Source organism: Pecten maximus, chromosome 12 (genome assembly GCF_902652985.1).
Source record: "Pecten maximus chromosome 12, xPecMax1.1, whole genome shotgun sequence".
NCBI classification, from domain to species: Eukaryota; Metazoa; Mollusca; class Bivalvia; order Pectinida; family Pectinidae; genus Pecten; species Pecten maximus.
Genome location: NC_047026.1, coordinates 33,244,615 through 33,263,583, shown reverse-complemented (window position 1 = coordinate 33,263,583; position 18,969 = coordinate 33,244,615). Strand labels below are relative to the sequence as shown.

Sequence of the window (18,969 nt, the reverse complement as noted above, 5' to 3'; positions counted from 1 at the left end):
TTATGTAGGTCAAAAGCCAAAATGTAGATCAGAGTGATCGGGGTACGCAGCACACCGCCTCATTAAGATGACCATATGCCCTAAATATGAATTGGTTTGGTTTATTTTGCTTAATGTCCTATTAACAGCCAGGGTCATTTATGTTAAGGACATGCCTGGTTTTGGAGGTGGAGGAAAGCCGGAGTACCGGGGGAAAACCACGACCTAGAGTCGGTACCAGGCAACTGCCCCACGTACATGTAGGTTTCGAACTAGCAACTTAGAGTTGGAGGGCTAGTGATGAAGTGTCGGGACACCTTAAACACTCAAAATATGAAGTACCAGTGTTAAGAAGTATAGGAAATACAGCCCAAACTTTTTTATCTAGGTCAAAGGTCATAATGTAGGTCACTCTGTCCTTCATTTTGTATGTGACACACGTTTCATTTCAGTAAAACTATACCACTAGTATGAAGTGGAAGTGTTAAGAAGTACAAGGGGATAGAGCCCTGACAAAATTGCTTTTGATGTGAATCAAAGGTCACAATGTAGGTCAAAACACCTCTTTACACATTATTCTTGCTAATTTCTTTGATTTTCCAAGGGAGACTCGGGTAACAAGTCAATGTAAACTAATTATACAGAAAACAAGGGTATTGTTATATCATTTAGAGATACAAGGATGAAAGTATGAAAGCTTTTCAATAAAAAAGTCTGAAGGCTTTTAATAACAGGAAAACCATAATGTATAATTCAAAGGCTGAAAACTTACAACAGTTTAATCCTTCAACAAAGCACTAAAGAAAATCTGTGTGTATTGTAAAATAAGCAATGTAATTTTAATCTGAGTTTAATAACACAAACATTTGTATACGTGTTCCTGTATCAGATGGTAATTACCAGCTACATGTACTGAAATAATATTATGTCTGTACATACGAATCTGAATCCTTTACATCAGCTACATGTGCATCTTATTCAGTATATCAAACATTTACAACAATAGAATGTGATACACTCAAAATCATTAAGGTATGTGTAACATCAGCTTTTATCATTCAGATATGTATATCCCAAGTGTATACATTCATACAAATTAACATTTTATGATTTTATGTCCAAATCAAACCCATGGCATTACTACATCATGTACATGTTCAGGTATTCTGTTTATGCAAAAAGAAAATCATTATTTGGTTCTCGGGACCTCCCTCATCTGCTTTGAAGGAAAAAAAGCCCCTCGTCCCATGTTTTTACTGGTAGAATTGTAAATTCTTTCGCTCTTCTTCGGGAGAAGAATGTGACAGAATAATTTGTGGAAAAAGCGTCACCACTGAACCTTTCCCAGTAATACTTATTATACTTAACCATAGAATTAGAGCACATCTTAATTAACGTGAAGAAAGACCCATAACAAATCATACTCTCCTTATTATGAAGCAATTTGTATGAAAATTAAATGGATAATTATTGGTTGGGGAAAAAACGCCCTCATCTGTTTTTTTCACCAATAAAACAATAAAATGAAATTAACTCCCTCTGACATCTCTTTTCAGAAAAATTAGCCCAAGAACCAAGTATTGAATCAATTTTAGCTTGCCTTAGTCAGATTTCAGAGCTAAATATAATCATATCATACCTGTCACATCATGTCCAGTAGATTATTCAGGTTTAAATGCAAAGTTTGAATCACATCGCACATTTCTTTACTGTTCAGTCTCACTGTACCCACAACATACTGATTTTCTTTTAACATGAAGACAAGATTTCAATTCACAGTGATGATCTTGAGTTATAATTTCTTAAATTAATCAGATCTATATCACAGACAGAAAACAAGGACCCTGTCTGTATCAGAGAGATGTTTACAGTGGAGGTTGAACATAACGAGATCCCAGAGGGATCTTGGCGCCCACCATTGAATGATCTTCATAGGTTCCATGTCAGATTGATCTTTTCTCTACTTTTTCCTTCCTCTAAGTCTTACTAATCTGTGTAAATTCAGACACAGCCCTCTAGTACTTTTCAAACAAGGGGAACCTATATATAAAATTTAAGATTTAGCCATAATGGCTGTCTGTCGGCCATGTTGTTTTCGGATTGGTCCCAAAATGCAACATCAGGGACCAAAGGGAACCTACATATGAAATTTGAGAAAGATCCCTTCAGTACCTTCTGTAAGATAGCGATAACAAACTTCAATTGTCAAAATCCAAGATGGCTACCTGTCTGCCATGTTGTTTTCCGATTAGTCTCAAAATCCAATATGCATAACAAGGCACAGAGGGAAACCTACATATGAAATTTGAGAAAGATCCCTTCATTACTTTCTGAGAAATAGCGATAACAAACTTCAATTGTCAAATTCCAAGATGGCTTCCTGTCGGCCATGTTGTTTTCCGATTGGTCTCAAAATGCAATATGCATAGCTAGGCACCAAGGGGAACCTATATATGAAATTTGAGAAAGATCCCTTTATTACTTTCTGAGAAATAGCGATAACAAACTTCAATTGTCAAAATCCAAGATGGCTACCTGTCGGCCATGTTGTTTTCCAATTGGTATCAAAATGCAATATGCATAACTAAGCACCAGGGGGAACCTATATATGAAATTTGAGAAAGATCCCTTCAGTACTTTCTGAGAAATAGCGATAACAAACTTCAATTATCAAAATCCAAGATGGCTGCCTGTCGGCCATGTTGTTTTCTGTTTGATCTCAAAATGCAATATGCATAGCTAGGTACCAAGAGGAACCTACATATGAAATTTGAGAAAGATCCCTTCAGTGCTTTCTGAGAATTAGCGATAACAAACTTCAATTGTCAAAATCCAAGATGCCTGCCTGTCGGCCATGTTGTTTTCTGTTTGGTCTCAAAATGCAATATGCATAACTAGGCACCAAGGGGAACCTACATATCAAATTTGAGAAAGATCCCTTCACTACTTTCTGAGAATTAGCGATAACAAGAATTGTTTACTGACGAACGGAGGGACGGACCACGGACCATGGACGCAGGGCGATTTGAATAGCCCACCATCTGATGATGGTGGGCTAACAAAATATAATATTCATGAAAACAAAACTTCATCATACCCCAGTCTGCAATTGCTGTAGGTACCTGATGTAGTGATAGAAAATTTCCTCAAACATATTTCAGCTATCAGGTGGCTATGTAATTACTGGGAAAAGATATGCCTAGATAGAATTCCATAGAGAGCTGGACAGCTTCCTGTCAACTGGACATTGTGACAGAAGGCTTCTGCTGAGAAGACATGTATGCTTGGACAGATCTCCATAGAGCTGTGATATTACCAGAGCCAAATCCTGTGGCCCCGGAACGATGTATCACTTCCAGGAAAAAGGTGTTTTTATCAAAGAGAGGCTTGGTGAATTTCTGCATTAAGTACCTGCAACAAAGTTTGCATAATATCAGTATGATATCTCTAAAAGAAGAACAGGTATTTCAACATGAATAAAAAAGAAAGGTCAGAGCCAATTTGACACAGAAATCCTTCTTTTTCGTTATCACATTTTTAATGAAAGCTATTGATAAACATGTATATAATTGTAAGAGTGATATTTTAATCCTAATTTTTTCTCCAACTTGTTCCTAGTTGTTAAAATGAGCTTACAATTAAGCTGTGTGATTTTAAGATAATGCTTACATCAACATCATTATATTTTTTTTGTATGTTAAAGAGTTATAGATCTGTACTTATTACAAGTGATTAAAACTTATCAAGACAATAATTTTATTCTCATTTTATTATCTTCATCAGTAAAAATAAAGACATTGTAAAAGTTAGCTCCAAGCACCTGTCAATAATAATATAATGTACCAATTTTTTAGCACACAGCAGTTATCTACTTTTTTGAACAAACATGCAAAATTAAGGCCACTCAAAAATATTTAAACCTGGATACATCTGTATTTATGACTTTCTAAAGTTTGCAAGAAAATAATGACTGAGAGTTGAATCCAATCAGTCCGATTAAAATTAATTTGTAAATAAATTATCCCTGATCAGCAATGAAGACTATGGAGTCCTGTTTAAATCCTTGTGCATAGTCCTAGGTATACATGTAGGTATACCCCTACTAGCTCTAAGTTTATTTGTGGTGTAAAATAAAGATCATAAAAGGACAAAACCATCATTATTTTTGAAAAAAAAAAAAAATATATATATATATATATACAGTATACTCTACATTGTATATAGAACATTTGTGTAAACTTCCTTAGTTGCTGACCTTTTACTGTTGTGTCCATCCTTCCCTGATTGTTCCCCACTCTGTTCCCCTCTGGTGCTCTCCTGTACATTTGATCTCCCACTCTCCTTAACATCTTGCTCTCTGTCCACCTCCATATCTACCAGTATACCATTGGTCTCCAGGATCGCGACACACTGACCGATCTGCTCAATGTCTTCCAGTTTTCCGATCTGTCCCATACAAGTTGAGATAGGATTTAGTTTTTCAATTTAATTTTTTTTCTTATAATTGTCACAAATATCATTATTCCAATGATCATTAAATGTGCATTTTTTTGTTTTTGTTTTTAATTTTACATTCAGATTCATCCCCTTTCCTTTCAAAGATTTTCATTGAACCCTTCATCTTTATGCTTTTCTTATGATGTTCTCATACCAACATTTAAGAGTTGTCTATCAAGTAGTGTTAATCCAAGGGGACACTTGTATATTCACCTCTGTGTAATAAGTGTATGGTGGTTCAGCGAAATCTACACCCCTTCTCATCAGAGTGGATACTGTAGTCACAATGTCTGGCGTATGGAGCCCAATATGCTGGATTCCTGGCCCACCATGTTCTGTCAGGAAGGTAGCCACCTGGTTAGGACCTGTACAGACAATGGGAAGGACATTTAATGATTATGTCATGAAATGATTATAGCTGTAAAAGCAAGCTACAAATGTACATGCATATTAATTAAAACATATTGATTATCAATCTGATTAAATTAAAACAAATTCAAGACCCTTTAAATATACCTTGATGTATTTTTTTTAAAAACCTTAATTCATTTGAATTAATTTGACTTCAAGTTGAGTCATTAATATATAGCTTAAGTGATAAACATATTTTTATTATCGTGAATAAAATATGCTAAGAAGTTACATAACGATATACTGTAAAATGACAGCATGATTGACAAAGGCCAAAAACACCTTATAGTAAATAAAGTTTGCCTTATAATACAGATACTAGACCTTTAATTACATTTTGGTGCAGGATAGTTTGTAAGATATATTTAATAAATTCAATGGAGGTATATGCTATACATAACCAAATATTATTATAGAAAAAATAAATGAAATAAACTTAATCCTACTGTTCCGAAAAACATGACAATGAATTTCTCTCGTTGTTTTCTTATTTTACCTTGTACATGTAACAGACATACATTTGGATTAAGTAACATACGATCATGATGCTGCTTTAATTTTGTAATATAAGTACACAGTACATTGTACATGTTTGAACCCCAATAAAACCATATTTAATATATTCTATGCCAGATGAAGTGTAACAGCTTATGAGAAACAATTATAAGCCTAAAGTTATCAAGGACAAGTCACAGCTTGAACATGGTAAGAGTCCTCGTGTAATGGGAGTTTATTAATAATATTAACAACTTTGTATGAAACTTAGCTGATGAATAACATGCAATTTACTTAATATATAGAGGATATCTAACAGTGTCTTCAGTAATACCAAATATATTTCATGAGTGGGGCTAATATTTTGATATTTTTCACGAGTGCGCAGCACGAGTGAAAAATATCAAAATATTAGCCGCACGAGTGAAATATATTTGGTATTACTGAAGACACTGTTAGATATTCTGTTTATTACATTTTTTTATCAACGAAAACCCTACCCCGTATGCTAACTAGGACTACAGCGATAATTTGTAAACAATAAAGTAGTTTCCCCTGTCCAGGTGCTGACGTATATGTCGGGCTTTCTGATTGGTCAATTATTTTGGTATTTTCTAATCATTGATTTGATTGGACAAATCAGCAAAAGTGATATTTTTCACTAGTGAAAAATATGATATTTGTCACTAGTGAAAAATATCACTTTTATAGAATGAATAATTTTTGATATTTCACTGGTAAAAATGTAATAAATAGTTATATACATGTAGTATTGTATTTTACTGGTAAACTACATTGTATTTTAATGGTAAACTACATTGTATTTTACTGGTAAACTACATTGTATTTTAATGGTAAACTACATTGTATTTTAATGGTAAACTACAATAACAAGCAGAAGCTACATTCTGTACCTTGATCTGGTAAAGCCTCTGCTATAACAAACTTGATAGTGTTGACACTGTCAGATTGATGTGCTGCAGTGATTCCTGTTTCAGCACAGTGCCAGTACTCCATAGCCTTCAGTCGCAGACCAATGTCTGTTGTATTTATCACAAAACCATCATCAGTATCTTCATCACTGAAAATTACAAATAATGTGCTATGTATTATGTGATGTCATGGAATATAATATGTTCATCACATAATTATCAAGTTCAAATAACAATGACAGTTGTATATATGGTTATCAAAATTTCTTTCCAATTCTTTAATTATGAAGTAAAAGTTATTACTTTAAAAATAGAGCATCAACATTTAAATTGTATATCTTGCAGCAAGAAATAATTTATTTTTACTAATCAAAACAACAGAAATATTATAATCTAGTAATCACAGTGGCAGGTACAGAGGCGGTTCAGTGATCATCAGTTCAATGAAACAGTTATATTAACAGCAAACCTTTTTAATTCAAAGTATTGCATTCTATACAATTTACTTGCCATAGTATAAAAATAATTATCACTGTGTCCATATTGAACACCCTCTTGGTAATATCCTATATATACTTGTCCCAATTTAATCTAATGATTATGACGGTTTCTATTGTGATTTTTAATATCTGATATTCATTATCAGATACAAGTGTATTTATTATTTTTTGTTATATATTTGTGTTGAACCTAAACGACTGCCAGGTTTGACAAAATGAATTAAAACCACGATAAGAACCTCAGAAGTAATAAATTATGGGACTAACATATGATATATATGTAGTTTATCCTCTTGTTTACGGAGTCATGGATCTGCCATTTTAACATTATTCTTTATATTTTTTTAAAATTTAATATCATTGAGGTAAGATGGTAATATGTCTTTATTGAATTTTTGACAGTGAAACATAGAAATTTATCAAACCAATAGAACTTTTCACTACAACAATGAGCAGTGAAAATATAAGATTTTGCAGTGAAAATATAAGTTTGTCTTTTTTTTTACAAATCAGAGCGAACCTTTTTATTCACCTCATTGAAACTTGCTGATTTTTTCCAATCGAAGCGAAGATAGATAAATTGGTTATTTTTTGTATATCTGAAATATTCAGACTTGTTTTTGACAAAATACTAACTCGATGTTAGCTATTCATGCACATGCAGGTTCTCCGTAGCCCTATAATATAAGACTTTGAAGGTTCATATCATGATTTTTTACGTTTATTATCAGATATTTTACATTTATTATCAGATATTTTACATTGTTATTTGTCGAACCTGGAATGTAACCCTTGTAAATACTAGCTGCAATTAATATACTGCTTGGCTAGAGAGATCTCCTCATTAGCTCGATCAGTTGAGCGTAAGACTATAGCTACATGTAGTAAGCCAGAGGTCTCTGGTTCGATCCCTAGCGGAGGTAGTGATTTAGATTTAATTAATCATGCGCTCTGTTACATTGGCGCCAACGTAGGGACTCGGGAATGATACTCATCGCTGCTTGCGAAAGCATCAATGTTACCCCTGGAAAACTTCAGGACAATTTCTTTCCTGGAGGGGGAGAATGTAACCCTGGTAAATACTAGCCGCAATATACTGCTTGGCTAGAGAGATATTCTTTTTAGCTTGATCGGTTGAGTGTAAGACTATAGTAAGCCAGAGGTCCTGGGTTCAATCCATTAATGATGCACCCTGTTACATTGGCGCCCATGTAGGGACTCGGGGAAAATACTCAGCCTTGAAGTTGCTCCACAATCATCGATATTACCCCTGGAAATTTGAGGATGAGTTCATAATCCTGGAGGGCGAGTATGTAACCCTGGTAAATACTAGCCGCAATATACCGCTCGGCTAGATAGATCTCCTCTTTAGCTCGATCAGTTGAGTGTAAGACTAGTAAGCCAGAGATCCTGGGTTTGATCCCTAGCGGAGGCAGTGATTTAAATTTAATTAATCATGCACTCTGTTACACGAACAAATAACAAGAATGTAAATATCCGATAATAAACATAAAAAATCATGATATGAACCTTCAAAGTCATACATTATTGGACTAACGTTCTCAGATAACAGCAGCTAACCCTTAAATTGCGCTGATAAGTCCTTTCAAAATGGCGCTGTCAAGTTGACGTGGAATAACGTCAAAAAGAGATGACATCATGAATTTCCGCACTTTTTGGCAAAATTAATATTTCGATGTTTTAAATTTTGTTTGCAAGTATATAAAATGCAATGAAAATAATATTGAATGATTTCCCGTGTATTATAACATATATTTTATTCATATGACAGCTAGAATATTTCAATATTTTTCACTTGTACTTTGCAGTCGTGAAAATATCGATATTCTGTCATGTTCGTTAAATATGTTATAAATATTAAACGGACACCATTCAATATCCTCTATATATTTATTCACATATATATATAAATCTATATACAATTAATTATGTACAGATCATTGTGAGATGTAAAAAAATGTGGGCGAGTACAAAACCCGGTGTCATGTGGGATTTGTATCCCCCATAGGATAAGTACCCGGATACTAAAACAGGCCATAGGATTAGTATCCGGGTACAATATTTGGCCATAGGATAAGTATCCGGATACAATAAATGGCCATAGGATTAGTATCCCCCCCATAGGAATTGTATCCCCCCCCCCTGAAATTTGTCGTAGGGTAACAATGTAAAAATTTGGAAAATAACATTTTTATCATTTATATGCCTTAGAAACTTAGGAAATTAAGTTTTATTGTTCAATTTCATATTTGATTGATCTTATACTTTTCAATAAAATTGATGAATTTTTTCAAAACAGTTGAAAAACAAAAATTCATTTGACTTGTTGATGTATGGTCACTGAAGCAGTATAGTTATTGACACTTATTGAAGTAGAGACAAAAGTCTGGCCTATGTCACCTGGAGAAAGGTAAAACTGTTAGTTGGATGGGGAATCGGTCTGGGATGGCAGAGTGTTGTTTTAGTCATTATCACCTAGCTATCACCTGTTCACATACCTAAGATGTTGGAATGGGGTAAAAGAATAGATTATTAAGTCATTCTTAAAAAGAACCTGATACAACCAACATGGACTTAGAAGTAATCAACGAAATCGTAGATTTTCTTCAAAGTCCCACTGAGAAGAGGAAATGGCCTCAGCATGTACTTGTAAGTATAAAGACATGTTATTTAAACAAATTTAATCATTACTTTAAATTTTGTGTTTACTTTTTGTGAGTTGAAAATTGTCTTGTTATTATTTGTATTTAAATGTAAAAAAGAAATGTCAAAATCTTTTAAAAATTGATAATATATTCTTATTTATCACACTTTATTTGTTATTGCTGACTCGAATTAATCTAACTAAAAAAATCAACCATTTCACAATGTATATTACTTAATTCTCATTTGGACATATAAAGTTTCTTCTTCAAATGGAATGATTTCTATTATTGTTTCAATATAATTAGACAATTATCAAATCAGAAATTGTATATGATACATATATATATATATATATATATATATATATCACAGTACAAAGAAGTGTATACATACATACATACATCATCATCATTGTTTTCAATCGTCATTATTGCCAATCATCATCATCATCATCACATCATCATCACTAATCATAATCATCATCATCTTCATCATCAACATCATCATTGTTTTCAATTATCATCATCATCATCATCATCATTTATTTCATATCAACTATTCTCTTCTTGCCTTATTTCCCCTTTTCTACCTCATACTTGTCATTATCATCATCATCATCATTTTCATCATCATATTCATCATCACTAGTCATCATCATCATCATCATCATCATCATTGTTTTCAATCGTCATTATTGCCAATCATCATCATCATCATCATCACTAGTCATAATCATCATCATGATCTTCATCATCATTATCATTGTTTTCAATCGTCCTCATTAATCATTATCGTCAATCATCATCATCATCATTTATTTCATATCAATTATTCTCTTCTTGCCTTGTTTCCCCTTTTCTACCTCATACTTTTCATCATCATCATCATCATCATCATCATCATCATCATCATCATATTCATCATCACTAGTCATCATCATCATGATCTTCATCATCATCATTGTTTTCAATCGTCATTATTGCCAATCATCATCATCATCATCACATCATCATCACTAGTCATAATCATCATCATGATCTTCCATCATCATCATTGTTTTCAATCGTCATCATTAATCATTATTGTCAATCATCATCATCCTCATCATCATCATCATTTATTTCATATCAATTATTCTCTTCTTGCCTTGTTTCCCCTTTTCTACCTCATACTTTTCATTATCATCAACAGCAGCATTTTCATCATCATCAATTGTCATCATCACCATCATCATCATCGCCATCGTCATCTTCATCATCACATCAACATCATTAGTCATCATCATCATTGTCAATTATCATTATCATCATCATCATCATCATCATCATCATCCCTAATTTCTTTAGACCCTATCTTTTCATTGTTACACAATTTAACACTGACACACATACAGTATGGGTTCTTAAACTCATTAATTAAACATTACAATAGCTTAAAGTTGTTTAAGAAAGATAAGGAACTAATCTTTTTTTTTCTTACAGGAATCAAACACAAAGGCTAACTTTAGGAAAAAGGTGAAACCATATCTATTGCAAGATGGAACCTTATTCTATCAGCACAAAAGACATGGAGCTGTAAGAGTTGTTAAGAGAGATGAGGTCAATGTCATCCTTAAAGCTTGCCACGAAGATCCACTTGCTGGGCACCAAGGAGTTAATAGGACTTGGGAAAAGGTTAAAACCCGCTACTTCTGGCCGACACTAGGAAAAGATGTAGAGCAACATGTTCGAGAATGTGACAACTGCCAACGCCAAAATCACTTGGGAAAGACCCCCTCAACTCTTCATCCCATACCTGTGAAGAATAAAGCATTTTCAATGTGGGGAATGGATTTGGTGGGACCTCTTCGAGAGACAAGAAATGGGAATAAGTACATCATAGTGATGACTGATTACCTGACCAAGTGGCCAGAGGTAAAAGCCATTCGCACAAAGACTGCAGAAGAGATTTCGCTATTCATTACTGAGACAATCTGCCGTCATGGGACACCAGAAGTAATTTTAACAGATAATGGACGAGAGTTCTGCAACCAAGTTAATGATAATCTCTGCAAACAGCTAAAAATTGATCACAGAGTCACCACACCCTACCACCCACAGACAAATGGTCTCACTGAGAGGAACAATCAGACATTATGCAGTGCCCTAACAAAGTATGTTAATGCTGAACAAGATGACTGGGATTTGTATCTACAGAAAATAGCCTTTGCTATGAGGACCTGTCGCCAGACATCAACAAAGGCTACCCCATTCTTTTTGACATATGGAAGAGAAGCAACACTTCCAATCCAACTGGACATACCAACTGCACCTAATCCCAACAAGGATGGTTGCTCAATGTCAGAAGAAGACTTTCAAGAGGTTATTGACATCAGAGTGGCTTCTTTTGTGGAACTCATGAAGATTCAGCAGCAGGCAACAGAGGAAATATCTCAAGCCCAGGCCAAGCAGAAGATGTATTACGACAATAAGAACGACAGCACCACTTTTAAACCGGGAGATTTGGTTCTTCTGAAGAACAAGAGGAGAATAAACAGAAAAGGTGATAAGATCCTTTCCAGGGGGACAGGCCCATTCACTGTTAAGAACATTATTGGAAAAGGTGTATTCAGCTTGGAAAACAGAAAACAGAAAGTCAACATCAAGGATATGAAAAGATACAGGATTTCGTCTAAAACCAAGACAGATGTACAGCCACAAGCAGATGATTCAACAGAGGATTATCTACAGCCAGAAGCAACTGCTCCAGAAGAAACTCAGCAACTGCCAAAACCACTGACCAGAAAGCTGAAATCAAGAGGACAAATGTCAACTTTGCCGTCAAGACAGAAAATGAAGAATGGAAGAACATCTTGCCCAAAGCCCAGAAGAATCAATGTGTCAACAAGAGAGAAAATTGTGGAAGAACAGGAGACAACTAGACAAGAATCACCAATGAACATTCAAGATTATGTCCACAGTATTGATAATGACATCAAAGAAGAAATCTTCACCAAATGTAAACAATATCAAGTAGGAAAGCCGGAGGATATGCAGTCTGTATTGGAGTCTCCAACATTCTCCTTGATTAAGGATGCTGATGATCGATTCAGTGATGACATGATGGACTGTGAGTCATTATTACTATCATGGTACATGATGTCAGCTAGCAGAAATTTAGAGCTGATATGTGAATTGGACCCCTTTGTGCTGTCTTCAGCACTGCTGACCATAGCCTACCACGATAGGATCAACCCAAAGGAACTACTCCCCACCTTGGATAAAGTGCCTTTGTCTAAGGTTTCCTCTGCAAACTCTCCCAACAAGCTACCAAAATCATCTCTCCAGATGTGTGTAGGTGACGTCACCATCCATCGGCAGGACCTCACCACTCTCTATCACAAACATTGGCTGAATGACCAGGTTAGAAATCTATCTATTAACTTAAAGATATTTGAATATTGAAACAAAAACTAATTTTGAAAAGTCAGTACCACAAAATTATTTTAACCAATCTAACTGTAATAAAATCAGCGTAACATTTCAATGTTTGAAACAAAACTACTAGCAAGACATGCAACATTGGAAACATTTTGTGCAAGTATGAGCTTTTGTTAATATTTTCAAGAGATCTCACAACATGAAGCAATCTGAGTTTCATAAAATCTATTAAGTATAGAAACATGACTTAAAACCAACTGTTTAAATATCATATTGCATACAGTTTTTTTCTACTATGACACTTCATGTTCATTGTTGTTTTTACTTTTAGGTGATCCATGCATACCTAAGTGTACTACGGTCAGAACACAATGCTTCACATGAACAAGGATGTTATGTATTGCCCTGTTTCATAACAGACAAGTGGGAGAGTGGTCAATATGATGCATGGCTCTATCCCCAGGTAATTATAAAAAAAACTCTTAAATGCTCTCATAACAACTACTGTATACACGCATGTCCCATATATGATAATACCAAACAGGGTATTACACTAGTAACGCTGAACATTATATAGTCATCTGAAATTTTCCCATTTAAGATACTTCTGATAAATATTGCATAAAGACAAAAAAGGTTCTTTAGTGTTTTCTACAAGATAAACTGATAGAATAAATATCACATTGAGGGTGAAAACTCATAGTTTGGTAACATTATAGTCATACAATCTGTCTGTGATTTTGATATACATGTATCAAGAAATGCTATGTACCTGTAATTTGAAGACCTCATACCTGAATAAGATTCATAGCATCTTAATTTTTTTTTAAACCCAAAATGAAAGGATTTTAACTGGGGGCAGTTTCCATCACAAGCACAAAAACAATTTGTTTTGTTTCTTTCAGATTCCTCTTGAGAAATTCGAGCATGTGCTTGTGCCAGTTTGCCATCAGCAGCATTGGTTCCTGCTGGCAGCATCTATGAAAACCAACACTGTTAACATACATGACTCTCTCCCATACCAGAAAAGGGCAGAAAGATTCTGCAGACATTGGATGTAAGTTGTGTAATCATATATTATGAAAGTATTATCTTTAAAATACATCATAGATCTTTTTTTTTTTCTAATAATCACTTTCCAATGGTATTCATTGAAATGAAAATAGATCCAGAATTCTTCTTACATAATTCACAAGCTGATCTTAGATATTAAGTTCCCATTGGTCATACAAGGTTCCAGCAATTTCCATTGTAATGGCACAATTATTAAGTTTACTGCTATAGTTTAATTCCTGAGTTCCTTGTCACATATAATTATACATCGTGTATGTAGGAAGCTTTTCAGTTAATTTCACATATCATAACATATGAATATATATAAGGTAAACCCATGTTGGATCCTTTCTTAATCACTGAAATAATCTATTAAAGGAACTTCATGGCTGCAAGAAAGTGTGCCAATCAGTGGAATGCTGGTAGTAACCAGTCGAACAGACAGGCAGATGGTCATTCTTGCGGGGTATTTGGTTTCTAACAAAGCAGCATATTAACAGTATTTCAATTGTCATGCCTGGCTATATATATATATGTGTGTGTGTGTATACATTGATTATGAAGTGCTTCTATACATGTACTAAATATATATACACATGTAGGATAATGTCTTATTTCTCACCATAACCAGAAAACCTATCAAGGGATATTAGCAATTGGCATACCCTATAAATTTTAGTTTGCATTTTCTTTTTCTTTTCTTTTCTATTCAAATATCAATCTTAAGAATTACGACATAAATCAACCGATTTTATGCAATAATTTACAGTCTAGTGTTTTCAATTTACTTTTTTGAACTGTACTTTAATTACTGTACATGTAATTGGTGTTTGTAAAGGAATATGTTACTGCATAAATGTTGTTGTTAAGTAGAGTCCAATCTTTATTTTATTAGAATGCTGAAGCGATCCTTCAAGATTCTTCACCTGCAGTGATGAGGCAGTGTCACACACAACACTACAGGAAACATGTCCTGAAGCGACTCCTGGCCGAGTCATCGCCACACAACAAGACAGTCTGTGACCTACCATTTTGCAGTATGTTGAAGCCTCACAAAAGACACCAGTGTGCAAGATGCTGCAAATGGGTCCATAAAAAGTGCCTTGGCCTCACCAGTACACAGAGTATTCCAACTTGCGTTTTCTGTCAACTTAACAAATCTTGTTGATTTGTTCTAGATGATGGCATGTGTTTTAGTTCAGAGACTTGATTTTCCAGTTATTTTGAAACTGAATTAGAAAAAGTTTACAGAATTGGACTGTGCAGAATAGTTGGTATTGTCATTCAACATAATGTATCAACAACATTAACCATTTTTTAAGTATGTTTATCTAATCTGCTTGTAAAAAAGGCTCAATAAATGATTTAGATTTCTTGTTTATATGAAAGTTCAAACAATTACATTTATTTTCAATTGTAATGAAAACTCAATATGATTATCACAGCTAAAAATCTGAAGATTTGGTGTTGGCAATGAGCATTGTTTTTTGACAGCAGATAGAGAAACATCAGTAAATTGAAAAGTAGTGTTATTATGATTAGTTATGCATTTCAGTTTTGTATGTTCCAATACAAAATACTTATATTGATAGTTCCAATTGGTATGATAGTTACAAGACTTACAAAGTTATTATTACCATAGTGATGATGTGTAATTTGAATCATCTATAACGTACTTCCGTGAAATTTGATGCAAAAAGTACTTATTTTAGATGATTTTCAGTTAAAACACACTTTCAAAATTAACCGATTTGAATCAGACATGACATATCTTTCTTTTCGATTATAATTTTTATTTGTATGAGATAAAGCACATGATTTGTAATTATTGTTAACACAAACTGTGCCAATTTCACTTGTTTTCCATCTTATTGTTGATTGTTATCGTTACATGCCTTAATTTATAATAAATATTTATAACTGTACCTCCAAGTGTTTGACTTTGTTTGGCAAAGTATAATGATATAAATGACAGTAAAAGGATTCTATCAAAGAAAGCAATGATATAAGTAAACAAAAACATTCTACCAGATAAAATACTTGAAAGGCAAAGCCACTATCAATGTGGTAACCAGATGATTAATTTATCTTCGCACAACAGTGATCGCTCCATAAGGGGCACTGGCACAAAAAGTCTTGTATTTATAAGGCAAATACAGAAATATGAATAGTTTTGAAGAAAATGGCTGCAGAAACTTTCCAAAATCAGAAATGTTTTTAAGCATTGATGTCATTATTTTTTAGTTTCATCGGGGTATGAAACCCCTATGAAACTAAAAAATAATTGACATCATCACTTATAATCAATTTTTGAAAATGATTTTCTAATTTAAAACATGTTTTATGTACAATTTTACTGGTTTTAAATGAGATTCTTTTTCTCAAATCAATACGCAACGTCAATTGTCGCATTGTGAAGTCACATTTTTCGCGCCATTCTCGGAATTTCTTTCATAAAAGAATAAAAACAGTTTTCCGACCACTCACATTTGAGTATTTACCATGAAAACAAAGAAAAATTAATTATTATAATATGGTCGTGAAACAAGCTAACCCCACATATGGGTGAAACAATCGTAGTTTCCATTGGAAATGGGCTGAACAAGTCTAATGGAGAGGGGATACAAATCCTATGGCTATAGTTTATTTAGTATTGGTGAGGGGGGATACAAATCCTATGGCTATAGTTTATTTAGTATTGGTGAGGGGGGATACAAATCCTATGGCTATAGTTTATTTAGTATTGGTGAGGGGGGGATACAAATCCTATGGCTATAGTTTATTTAGTATTGGTGAGGGGGGATACAAATCCTATGGCTATAGTTTATTTAGTATTGGTGAGGGGGGATACAAATCCTATGGCTATAGTTTATTTAGTATTGGTGAGGGGGGATACAAATCCTATGGCTATAGTTTATTTAGTATTGGTGAGGGGGATACAAATCCTATGGCTATAGTTTATTTAGTATTGGTGAGGGGGGATACAAATCCTATGGCTATAGTTTATTTAGTATTGGTGAGGGGGGATACAAATCCTATGGCTATAGTTTATTTAGTATTGGTGAGGGGGGATACAAATCCTATGGCTATAGTTTATTTAGTATTGGTGAGGGGGGATACAAATCCTATGGCTATAGTTTATTTAGTATTGGTGAGGGGGGATACAAATCCTATGGCTATAGTTTATTTAGTATTGGTGAGGGGGGATACAAATCCTATGGCTATAGTTTATTTAGTATTGGTGAGGGGGGATACAAATCCTATGGCTATAGTTTATTTAGTATTGGTGAGGGGGGATACAAATCCTATGGCTATAGTTTATTTAGTATTGGTGAGGGGGGATACAAATCCTATGGCTATAGTTTATTTAGTATTGGTGAGGGGGGATACAAATCCTATGGCTATAGTTTATTTAGTATTGGTGAGGGGGATACAAATCCTATGGCTATAGTTTATTTAGTATTGGTGAGGGGGGATACAAATCCTATGGCTATAGTTTATTTAGTATTGGTGAGGGGGGATACAAATCCTATGGCTATAGTTTATTTAGTATTGGTGAGGGGGGATACAAATCCTATGGCTATAGTTTATTTAGTATTGGTGAGGGGGGATACAAATCCTATGGCTATAGTTTATTTAGTATTGGTGAGGGGGGATACAAATCCCATGGCTATAGTTTATTTAGTATTGGTGAGGGGGGATACAAATCCCATGGCTATAGTTTATTTAGTATTGGTGAGGGGGGATACAAATCCCATGGCTATAGTTTATTTAGTATTGGTGAGGGGGGATACAAATCCCATGGCTATAGTTTATTTAGTATTGGTGAGGGGGGATACAAATCCCATGGCTATAGTTTATTTAGTATTGGTGAGGGGGGATACAAATCCTATGGCTATAGTTTATTTAGTATTGGTGAGGGGGGATACAAATCCTATGGCTATAGTTTATTTAGTATTGGTGAGGGGGGATACAAATCCTATGGCTATAGTTTATTTAGTATTGGTGAAGGGGGATACAAATCCTATGGCTATAGTTTATTTAGTATTGGTGAGGGGGGATACAAATCCTATGGCTATAGTTTATTTAGTATTGGTGAGGGGGGATACAAATCCTATGGCTATAGTTTATTTAGTATTGGTGAGGGGGGATACAAATCCTATGGCTATAGTTTATTTAGTATTGGTGAGGGGGGATACAAATCCTATGGCTATAGTTTATTTAGTATTGGTGAGGGGGGATACAAATCCTATGGCTATAGTTTATTTAGTATTGGTGAGGGGGGATACAAATCCTATGGCTATAGTTTATTTAGTATTGGTGAGGGGGGATACAAATCCTATGGCTATAGTTTATTTAGTATTGGTGAGGGGGGATACAAATCCTATGGCTATAGTTTATTTAGTATTGGTGAGGGGGGATACAAATCCTATGGCTATAGTTTATTTAGTATTGGTGAGGGGGGATACAAATCCTATGGCTATAGTTTATTTAGTATTGGTGAGGGGGGATACAAATCCTATGGCTATAGTTTATTTAGTATTGGTGAGGGGGGATACAAATCCTATGGCTATAGTTTATTTAGTATTGGTGAGGAGGGATACAAATCCTATGGCTATAGTTTATTTAGTATTGGTGAGGGGGGATACAAATCCTATGGCTATAGTTTATTTAGTATTGGTGAGGGGGGATACAAATCCTATGGCTATAGTTTATTTAGTATTGGTGAGGGGGGATACAAATCCTATGGCTATAGTTTATTTAGTATTGGTGAGGGGGGATACAAATCCTATGGCTATAGTTTATTTAGTATTGGTGAGGGGGGAAACAAATCCTATGGCTATAGTTTATTTAGTATTGGTGAGGGGGGATACAAATCCTATGGCTATAGTTTATTTAGTATTGGTGAGGGGGGATACAAATCCTATGGCTATAGTTTATTTAGTATTGGTGAGGGGGGATACAAATCCTATGGCTTTAGTTTATTTAGTATTGGTGAGGGGGGATACAAATCCT

General features: G+C 34.4%; 1 protein-coding gene across 1 annotated transcript in view; it reads right to left on the bottom strand.

Moving 5' to 3' along the window:
• Positions 1-2,934: 2,934 nt before the first annotated feature.
• LOC117339881 (4-hydroxyphenylpyruvate dioxygenase-like protein) overlaps positions 2,935-18,969 on the bottom strand; it is a 30,007-nt gene continuing 13,972 nt past the window's right edge. Inside the window, exons 2-5 of the mRNA XM_033901593.1 lie at positions 6,297-6,463; positions 4,690-4,841; positions 4,235-4,425; positions 2,935-3,390 (exon numbers count right to left, since the gene is read on the bottom strand). Of these exons, the coding sequence (XP_033757484.1) occupies positions 3,216-3,390; positions 4,235-4,425; positions 4,690-4,841; positions 6,297-6,463 (685 nt within the window). The 3' untranslated portion in view covers positions 2,935-3,215. The remainder of the gene's footprint in view (positions 3,391-4,234; positions 4,426-4,689; positions 4,842-6,296; positions 6,464-18,969) is intronic.